The 11,386-nt window shown below is 40.1% G+C and overlaps 1 protein-coding gene across 1 annotated transcript in view; it reads left to right on the top strand.

Annotated features, from left to right (window-relative positions):
- The first annotated feature begins 1,399 nt into the window (after positions 1–1,399).
- dcc (DCC netrin 1 receptor) overlaps positions 1,400–11,386 on the top strand; it is a 187,354-nt gene continuing 177,367 nt past the window's right edge. Inside the window, exon 1 of the mRNA XM_016484514.1 lies at positions 1,400–2,087. Coding sequence (XP_016340000.1) covers positions 1,997–2,087 — 91 coding nt within the window. The 5' untranslated portion in view covers positions 1,400–1,996. The remainder of the gene's footprint in view (positions 2,088–11,386) is intronic.

Genomic DNA, 11,386 nt, shown 5'->3' with positions numbered 1-11,386 from the left:
ATGTTGAATCCTTGAAATAAACTGACATTATTCATGTTTATTCTCAGTGCATTAATATCTCAAAACATTGAAGGTGGAATGTGAGGTTAGGCTGCCGCATGTGACGACAACAACTCAACATGGAAACACACACACACACACACAAGCACACGCTCACACTCGCGCACGCACACGCTCACGCACGCGCACGCACACGCACACGCTCACACACACACACACGCACACGCTCGCACACGCTCACGCACGCGCACGCACACGCACACGCTCACACACACTCACTCACACACACACACACGCACGCACACACACACACACACATGGAAATCAATAGGAAATCTTCAGTTGTTTACTGTAGCGATTCCACCTTTCTCAGTGTGTGTGTGTGTGCGTGAGAGAGAGAGAGAAAGTGTGTGTGAGTGTGTGTGTGTGTGTGTGTCTGTGTGTGTGTGAGTGTGATGTTGTGTGTGTGTGTGTGTGTGATGGTGAGTGTGTGTGTGTGTGTGTGATGGTGAGTGTGTGTGTGTGTGTGTGATGGTGAGTGTGTGTGTGTGTGTGTGATGGTGAGTGTGTGTGTGTGTGTGTGATGGTGAGTGTGTGTGTGTGTGTGTGATGGTGAGTGTGTGTGTGTGTGTGTGATGGTGAGTGTGTGTGTGTGTGTGTGATGGTGAGTGTGTGTGTGTGTGTGTGATGGTGAGTGTGTGTGTGTGTGTGTGATGGTGAGTGTGTGTGTGTGTGTGTGATGGTGAGTGTGTGTGTGTGTGTGTGATGGTGAGTGTGTGTGTGTGTGTGTGATGGTGAGTGTGTGTGTGTGTGTGTGATGGTGAGTGTGTGTGTGTGTGTGTGATGGTGAGTGTGTGTGTGTGTGTGTGATGGTGAGTGTGTGTGTGTGTGTGTGATGGTGAGTGTGTGTGTGTGTGTGTGTGTGTGTGTCTCTGCAAACACACCGGTATAATTGGGTGCACATGGGAGACACTGAGATCCAGCTAGTCAATACATGAGAGGAACTCCATAAATAGACTAGTGCAGTGAACCAGAGTCAGCAGTAAACATACACACACTTACTTTACCACGGTATATTACCACAGTATATGACTGACGCGTGGATGCAAAATACCAACTGTTCTTGGCTATGGTAGCAAACAGTGCAGAACGGTGTATCTGAGAGTGAATGCTACTGTCTCTATTCACTATTACTGTTCTGTGTTTGATTTGAAATTATACATATTCAGACTCATGTAATTAATAACAGATTCTGACCTTAAATCAGTTGATAGACCAAAATAAACAGAACATTCCCCTAATGATAGACAGATAGATCTATCCTAACCTCAGTTTACTCCATTACAGCAGAGAAGGACAACACCAGTCGATCTGATTCACTCGATTCACTTCTGTCTGTATTGTTTTTATTATGTAAGCGTTTTCTGAAAGCAATACAGCATTTGATGCTGTTGAATGTTGTAGTGAACACCGTGAGCCAAACTCCTCCAGTGCGTTAATACAGAGTGTGCTTTAAAGCCTCGTTTCACATGGTGCTTTTCATAAACTAAAGTAACAGGACCCCAAGCTTTTTTCTCTCCAGCTGAGACCATCATGAGACCTCGTGAGATGTGGAGGTAAAAACGCAATCGATTCGTGCCATTGTCCCGCGCACACACGCGCTCGGTGCGAGTCTCTATTGTGCGCGGCGCGCAGATGGCAGATGGATCCGGTTCCAGACGGACTCTGTGCCGGGTTTTCGTCCCTCCTTCTTCAGATCAATGAAGTCTCATCGCCAAACTCATCGCGCACAGAGAGCGAGCGGCGCGGCGTGGCGCGTCAGTCAGTCAGAGGAACCGCCGCGTGCGTCACGACCGGGACCGAGGATGGAGAATCGCGCTGTTTAACGACACGGTATCGCTCGCGCTGATCGTTTCCATTCACGGGAGCGCAGGATCCTCAATCGCACGGATTGATTGATTGATTAATAGCGGATTTTGCGGTGATTTTGACCATCATGGGCTGCGTCACTGGAGATATTCACCGGAGCAGACTTTACGCACTCCTCATCGGGCTGCATGTTCTCACCGGTGTCTCCAAAACGCACGGTGAGTCGGTCTTTACACTCTTTACTCTTTGCTCACGCTCAGCGGGCTGGTTTTACGCACTTTATGGATGGATAAATTGGATTTTCCTCGCAAGAATCCGGCTGAACGCGAGCGCGCTGCGGAACGCTTGATCGGGGCGACGCGCTCCGCTTGCTTACTGGTTACTGGTTGACCACTGCTGGTTTTAAGCTGGATTTTCCTCAGTGTCTCGTTGTGCAAATGTGAACGTGCTGCTGTTTGATTCAGCGCTGCTGCTGCTTGATGGAGAGACTCAAACACACACGCGCAGTATTCACTCTATCGGAGCATCTTGTTGCGTTTCTGTCATCGCTTTAGTGTGTCCTAAAGTTGTATTTCATGACGTCAGGTGGTGAACTCATTATTATTATGATGCCATGATGCTGTATGTGTGACTGTCAGCAGGTGCTACTGATGCGGTTGATCCGTGACGCGCGTCCTGATCGATGCGTCACTGCGGGACGCGCGGTGCAGGGTTGTGTTTGTTGTATGTAGCTCGTATATTCTGCTGTGAAGCTGCATTAGGTGTAAAGCAGAGCAGAGGGAATGTTCTGGATGCGTTCTGGAGGTTCAGCACGAACCCCTGCGCCACCGCACGCCGTGCTCTCCATTGAGCTGCTGTATTTACTGGTGACGCCAGCAGAGGAGCAGTGTTTCACCGCGGTCCTCCACAGCCGTGCACCAGAAGCACTCGCTCCATGCTGCCATTCATGTAAAGATTTGCATATGTATAGTAGGCTAAACAGCTAGATCGAGGATTTATTTACATTTATTCATTCAGCATTTGACGCGCATCTATCAGACGCTTTTATTCGCAGCATCAGGTGGCAGCAGCACGAGATCTAATGCAAAGATCCAGTGTTCAACGCAATAAAGCCTCGAATAGAGATTAAAAGAAGGATGCATTGCTTGAAAGTTCTTGTTTTGGTCAGATTCGTTAGTTAATTTGATAATCTGATTTGATCTCCGATGGCACAGTGCGTTATTGATGTCTGCGGTTCCATGAAGAACCTTTAAATAAACCACTAAATGTTCTTTCACTCTTAAAAATAAAGGGGTTTTCAGCAGCGATTTCAATAGAAACCCCTTTTCTGGTTCCCTAAAGAACCGTTCAGTGATCAGTTCCTAAAAGAACCATTTTTTTCTGAAGAACATTTGAGAACCTTTTCCACTATAAAGACTCTTTTGTGCAATGGAAAGAATTAATGGATGATAAAGGTTCTTCGTGGAGCATCAATACCAATAAAGAAGCTTTATTTTGTACTGGTTCTTCAGATTATTAAAACTAAGAAAAAAAAACGTTATTTTAAGAAATACACTGAAAGGTTATTTAGGGAACCAAAAAACAACCCTTTATTTTTAAGAGTCTGGTTCCTCAGAATAATCAACATGTGTTGCACCATCATGGAAAACATAAAAACATTGGATCATTTCAATATTTGCAGGTCTGGAAACTTGTTATGCATTTATGTCGATCTAGAAATCGCTTGGAGTTGGATTCTGTTGTAATCGACTCATGCTTTATTTCCAGTTCGTGTGAATTCATGTAGGGTTCGATGGCTCATAATGTTGCTCTTTGTCTTCACTGGTGTCCAGTTTCTTGGATCAGTAAAATCATTCTGTTTGAGAGCGTGTGATGGTAATATCGTTGTGTGATCTCTAATCGTTGTATTCACATCTGTGACCCATGGAGCACAAAAGCAGTGTTAAGTCGCTGGGGTATATTTGTAGCAATAGCCAACAATACATTGTATGGGTCAAAATTATACATTTCTCTTTTATGCCAAAAATCATTAGGATATTAAGTAAAGATCATGTTCCATGAAGATATTCTGTACATTTCCTACCGTAAATATATCAAAACTTAATTTGTGTTTAGTAATATGCATTGCTAAGATAGATTTTTTTGCACCCTCAGATTCCAGATTTTCAAATATTGTCCTATCCTAACAAACCATACATCAATGGAAAGCTTATTTATTCAACTTTCAGATGATGTATAAATCTCAATTTCACAAAATTGACACTTAAGACTGGTTTTGTGCTCCAGGGTCATGTATGAATAATAAAATCCTCAGTGTCATGATTGACTCTTCACAGGACGCTTATATTCAGACGCAGATCATATCAGACCCGTTACCCGATAAGTAAACATTTAATGCCATCCAGCTCATCTCACAGCGGACTGGAGAGAATCTCACACCTGCTGTTTTCATGTAAATTCACCATTGCGTTTTTACACTGATTGTTAATTTTCTGCAAACATCTCAATTGGAAACAGATGTGTCTGTGTCTCCGTCAGGCGCTCAGGAGACACGCAGGTGCTGAAGTCATGTTCGCCATATGGATCTGAATGAATGTCGTACAGCAAACGCGTCGCACGTCTCGCACTTTAAATTGAATCAAACCCCTCTGGAAGAGAAAAATATATGTTGTGTCCTCCGGAAAATCATTGAGTGTCTTAACGAACCATCAGGTCCACATCATGAGTCTTGTTTGGGTAGAATGGTTTTTGTAGATTTCCAGCGAAGAAATGTTTTCAAACTTATTATTTAATGAAAACATCAGTTAGAAGAGTGCTATTGCATTTCTCATTAGGTTGTTTTATGGTGAGATGATGCTGAGTTAAAAATAAAGTTTTTTTTATTGGCATTGATGGTTCCAAGAAGAACATCCATAAATCTTTCCATTGCACAAAAGGTTTATAGTGGAAAAAGTTTCTAAGAAAAAATGGTTCTTTTAAGAATTGATCACTGAAAGGGTTCTTTGAGGAACCGGAAATGGTTCTTCTATGGCATCACTGCGAAAACACTCTTTTGAAAGCTTTATTTTTAAGATAAGAAGCATTCTGCAGTATTACCAGCTGACAGAGAACATTCTGGAAAAGTCCTGAACAAACCAGTAACGATGACAGAACATTTATTCAGTTATCTGGTCTTTAATAACATTCTCAAAATGTTAGCAAAGAAACATTATTTATACATTGTTAATTGAATGTTTTTAAAAACATTTTAGACAGATGTTCTTCTAACTCTTTTTTGAACATTAACAGAAGTTACACGTTTTAAACATCATTCCAAAGTAGCGTTCCTGTAATATTTGCAAAATGATAAAATTAAATGTCCCCTTAAATCTTCCTCTTAAATTCACATAACCAATAAAAGTGTTTCAAAATTCAAAAAGCTGAACCTTCAGAGAACATTCAGAAATAGCGTTTTAATGGGAACGTTAGCAAACTGTATGTTTGTCAGCAGTGTTTGAGCTCCAGACATGAATGATCCCTCAAATCATGTGCATTGTTGACTAAGTGCGCTAAATTATCTGAGTTTTGACTTTTAATGTCCCATCATCAACCAATGCACAGGCGCTCTTCTGATCTTCTTCTGATCCCGCGGGTGAGTCTGAAGCTCCAGGTGTGTGTTCATCGATGAAGCATTGCTCCGCGTTTGTCAGAGGAATCATTCTAAATGCATCAGACACGTTCTCCTCATCGGCTCGGTTCTGCAGCAGGTTTCTGCACGCTCTCGCTGCTTTAGCTCAGTCTCTTTGTATCCAATTCCATGCATTTGTTTGCGGATCGATCCGTGTTCAGGTATTACACGGAGCTGAGCTACTTCTGAAGTAAATCACTAGTAGTGATTTTTTCTTCAATCAGGTGAAGCGGGCGACTGGAATCACAAACACGTCTCAGACCCGTCGGCTGGCGCTGGTTATTAAAGCAATAAGACCATGAATTTATAACAGCTAAGGGGCGTTGTTAGGCGGAGCAGAGTGCCCAAAACCCCCTTAGCTGTTATAAATTCACTGTAAACCACAGCTTCACGGGGCTTATTGCTTTTATAAAACGGTTGTTCCAAGGTTTCACAAAATAAAACAAAGCAAATAAAGTGTAATGATATTAATAAAAACATATTCTTCCACCAAACAATGTAGCTCCTCAGAAACAGTTGTGGTTGCAACAAAGTGGTTGCCGAGCAACAACAGAAACGAAGAGGTGTGTGTTTGTAGAGTAATTTACAACAGCTTTGAACGCGGCTCAGCCAATCAGAATCAAGGACCGGAGCTATCCGTTTTATAATTCAGTGTAGATTCTGGCAGTGGTTGTCTGCATTGCTGTGAGCGTTGGTGCTGTGTGAATGACTCTGTTAGGATGTTTATGTTCAGATGCACTTCTCGTCTTCAAACGGTTTGCGTTTCACCACCTACAGCTTCCCACAGCCAGAAACGCAAGCGTACGGTTTGTGAAACGGGACGCAAACACACAGGATAATGTGCCAGGAGCGGATCGCTGATATGATTCTCAGGAGAGATGTGTGTTTACTACAGGAACACTTTCATACACACTCAATTACAGCAACATACACATACATTCATTCATTTATTCATTCTGTTTTTCATAGGAAATCATATTGTTTTCTGTAATAGATTGGGTAGTTTTCCGGTTTTCAACCTTATTTTTTTTTGTAGAAAATGTCAGTTGGAATAATGTAGTTTACATTTAATTTCTCTGATTAGGTTGTGTTTCATGGTTGTGAGAATGAAAATAGCTCTTTGTAAATCAGATGTATGAGAAATAGACTGCATGTATATTCAGTGTTTGATGTGGAACCGCAATAACAAGTTAATATTGAGTAAAATACTGCCATTACCTTTCGTTTTGCTTGTCAACAAAAATAGTCTCAGCGAATCATTGCAACAGCAGTGGTGTTTAGTTCCTAAATGATTCAGTGCTGTTGAACAAATCAGTTGAGTCAATGATTCAATGACTCACTCATAGACAGTTGCTTGTTTCATTCCTGAATGATTCAGTGCTGTTGAACAAATCAGTTGAGTCAATGATTCAATGACTCACTCATAGACAGTTGCTTGTTTCATTCCTGAATGATTCAGTGCTGTTGAACAAATCAGTTGAGTCAATGATTCAATGACTCACTCATAGACAGTTGCTTGTTTCATTCCTGAATGATTCAGTGCTGTTGAACAAATCAGTTGAGTCAATGATTCAATGACTCACTCATAGACAGTTGCTTGTTTCATTCCTGAATGATTCAGTGCTGTTGAACAAATCAGTTGAGTCAATGATTCAATGACTCACTCATAGACAGTTGCTTGTTTCATTCCTGAATGATTCAGTGCTGTTGAACAAATCAGTTGAGTCAATGATTCAATGACTCACTCATAGACAGTTGCTTGTTTCATTCCTGAATGATTCAGTGCTGTTGAACAAATCAGTTGAGTCAATGATTCAATGACTCACTCATAGACAGTTGCTTGTTTCATTCCTGAATGATTCAGTGCTGTTGAACAAATCAGTTGAGTCAGTGATTCAACAACTCACTCATACTGACAGTTGCTTGTTTCATTCCTGAAAGATTCAGTGCCATTAGGGCTGTGGTGGTTTATTAAGTAGTAGTGTTCAATTAGTGTTATTTAACAGTCAGTATTGAGTCTCATATCCATTAACAGAAACATATTTCCAGCTGATCCTTTGAGCTCAGTCAGTCTTTGAATCTTTGAGTCTTTGAATCGCATCTCTGAAACACTGTTTGATCGGAGACTTTGACGTGTTCTGCTGCAGAATCACATGCAGCAGATGACGGACAGCTGTCAATCACTCCATCACTGAACACTGAAACTAATCTGACAGATAACCGAGAAGTTTATTTGCATCGTGAGACTTGATTTAATATGTTTAATAGTGTTCCAGAGTTGCTGGTTTCTCCCCATTCAGTGTTGTTGGTTCGTAACCGCAGTATTGCAGTGTTTATCGGAGGTTTAAAGTCCTTGTGTCAGTCAAAGATGGCGTGCTGCGCTTGTCATTTTCATAACTCCTCTCAAGAGCTCTTGAGCTCAACAGCTAATCATGCTGTGAATTAATAATTACACTTTTCCTCCTGTGATGCTGCATGACGGGAGACTCTTCGGCGCGGTCCAAACGCTCTTGTGCATCACTAATCTCCGTAAGTGCTCATAAATGCAGCCGCCGTGCTTCAGTGAGAGCATCAGAAACGCACACATGTGAGGGTTAAACGCTGCTCCAGGGTCAGTGATGCACCGCAGACCCTTATGTGCTCTGGTTCTGTGTCTGCAATCCTGCATTCATATCATGTGCTTACAGTGATTTAAACACGAGTGAAGTGTGGCAATGCTTGTGTTTGATTGTGAAAGCACCATTTTCACATTGCTCTGTGGTTCTGTAAACCTCTGTAGTCTTTTTTCCTTATTTGTCCCAAATGAATGATTCAGTGTATTTGAACGAATCAGCTAAATCAATGATTCAGTGACTCACTTATAAAGACTCAGTGACTCAGTATTTTTGAACAAATTGATTCAGTCAATGATTTAATGACTTACTCATCAAAAATCAGTTGTTTCACCACTGTAGTCCTGGCTCCAACTTGCTCCAATAACAGCAAAAAGAAAAAACAACATGTTTTTAAATTTATATATATATATATATATATATATATATATGAATGTAATGTATTCTGTGATTGTGAAACTCTCGAGGTGACTCTTGTGATTTAGATATTCTGTTGTAATACTCTTGAGTGTGTGTGTGTGTGTGTGTTTCTCTGCTGTTTTGTGTCAGATGGAGTGTGTTTTGCTCGAGCGACTCGATGAATAACTCATCACATGTAAAGACGGGCGTCTTCGCTGTGATTAATGTTTGCCGGTGGTTAGAGAGCGTTTGTCCTACTTTATGTCGGCTGCTGGAGAAAATACATTTCTCTGAAAGCTGGAGGAAAAGCCTTCTTAATTAAAGCCTTAATTAGTGAATTAATGTTAATGTTAACAGAGAGCGTCGGCCTTTACATTCACCTCAGATTCACTTCCATTTCATCTTTCTGCTACAGCACACTTGTATTATTCAGAGATGTTGTACTTTCATATCTCGATCTGTACATGTGCTGAAGGAGACGTTTGCCTGTGTCATTTGTTTTTATAGATGCTCAAACATACACTTTGGATGTATTGAAGCATCTAAAATGTAAACATTATTAAATATTTACAGCTAAAAGATATTTGTATAGATGCACTTTAATCAATAAATATTTTTAGATCCCTTAACCTACCTCAAACTGAAACATAACCATTTTAAAGAGAATATATCAAATTTAATATACACAACTGTGCAGAAAAATGACTGTTTTAGTAACAATATAGCATTAAAATATATTTTTAGTCTCTAATCACACAGCTAACACTAACCATTTCTTAAAAACATGTACAGTATAAAAAAAACATGACATACCGACAACTGCAATAATAATGAAAAAAAAAAAGTCAAAAGTGGCACCAAAAGCAGTCCAAACCTGTCGCAAAGGCTTGAATATGGGTCTTTTCTTTGCCGTCGTGTGGATCCTAAAGATTTGAATTATGGTGTACTCATAAAACTGATTATTTGTGATTTTATGTTGTGTACATGACTGCATGCAAATATGATGATGGTTAGTATCGAGCCAGTAATGGCAGATGAAGCCTGTATCAGATCATCATGTCTGTATTTGTGTGTCTTCAGTTGAACTGAGAGATGCTGTAAATCTCCGAGAGAATCATCGACCTGTTTCCAAGCGTGTCTGTGTTTATTTGAGTTTCTGTGCATCTGTGTGAGCGTGACCAAAGCAGATCTGTGTGTCTGATTCGCATCTGTTCTGCTGCGTGAAGGACGGCCGATCTCAGAGCGGTTATTCACACATCAGACAAACAGATGGACACCTGCTTCCATACAGACACAGACGGGAATCCATAGCGCGCGCACAAACACATACACAATACCGAACACTTGCTTCTTTCACTCGTTCAACTCGGCCTGAGTCTTGATATTTAAGATGATGTGTATTTTCAAGAAACACAAACCGCCCGTCGTTCTCTGTCATGAAGTGAATGAAGTTTGGTTTTGCTGTGTTTGTGCCGGAGCGTTTAATAATCATGACATGTGACTGTACTAATTATTAATTTAGTCCGACGCTGGAGTCTGATGATAAGACTATAAAGAAATTTATTTTTAATGCAAATGAATGAATCTTCAGTCAAGAATAACCTACTCGCACATGAAATTAATCTGTTTTCACAATAAAAACATATATTTATGTTTAGCCACTGGAGTGTAAGACTGAAAGCAGTGAAGGTTTGCTTTATTTATCCAGAAGAGCTTCATAATCACACAAGTCCAGCCATTAATTAGTTTGGCATTGAAAAAGCATTGATATTAAACGCTCTGTGACTTAGAAAGTCACATTATGAACAAGAGAATGAGTTTATATTAATAGAGATGAATGCCTGCGTTGGAAGGTCAGCCTTGTTCTCTAATTATGTTCCATATGGTTTATGAGAATCATCATAAATATATGTCGACCCCTACAGCTCAGATGCTCTGTTGAATTTTAAGAAAACTTAACACAAAATAAACACACAAAAAAACATGGTTATTTAATGTAGAAATCACGAATTAGCACTGAATTAGCAGTATCAGTAATTGAAATGCTTTGGTTTTCTTTTGTTTTTGAAATACGTTCATAGAGTTTTCAGCCATGATCATGATCGTTAATTAATTTATATCTGCAGCTTAGAATCTGAGTTTATATTAATAGAGATGAATGTTTGTTTCTTGATGATAATAAACCAATAAAAGGCTGTTATGAAGGCCACTGTTGTTCTCCAATTATGTTCCTTTAGTTTATGAGAATCATAACACATTGCATATACAGTACATGTTAACCTCTACAGCTCAGTTTGCCGTATTCAGATGCTCTATAGAATATTAAAGATGCCCTGTGGTGAAAATCAAGCTTTTAACATTGTTTTTCTGCGGTTTTTAACATGCTTAAATACAAACCATGTGCAAATTCATCAGTCAGCACCATCGCCGAGCAGTTTGTACATGAGCTCGAATAAATCACAGTGTTTAGATCAAACATATACGGCTGAATTAATCCAGCGTTGTTGTGTAGCGTTTATACTTTAGTTACCCGAGTGAAAGAAAGCAGCAGGTATTCTGAGCTGGAGGCGGGGCTAATTTGCATATTCATGAATCCACATATACTAAATGAGGTGTGGGTGTAGAGTTACATTCAAGCCATTTTAGGGCATGAAAACAATATTTTCAAAACAAAAATGTAATGTTAATTATTAAAGATGAACGAACTAATGAGTGAGTGAGTGAGTGAGTGAATGAATGGGGGACTGAAGGGGGACTTTAGCAAAAAGCTGTATATAAATACAAATAAATAAATACAAAAATAGACATTAACACATGGTTATTTCATGTATAAGCGTAA

This window comes from Sinocyclocheilus anshuiensis, unplaced genomic scaffold (genome assembly GCF_001515605.1).
Source record: "Sinocyclocheilus anshuiensis isolate Anshui unplaced genomic scaffold, SAMN03320099.WGS_v1.1 scaffold745, whole genome shotgun sequence".
Classification (NCBI taxonomy): Eukaryota; Metazoa; Chordata; class Actinopteri; order Cypriniformes; family Cyprinidae; genus Sinocyclocheilus; species Sinocyclocheilus anshuiensis.
The sequence above is the reverse complement of the archived record's forward strand: the minus strand, read 5'-3'. Positions and strand labels throughout refer to the sequence as shown.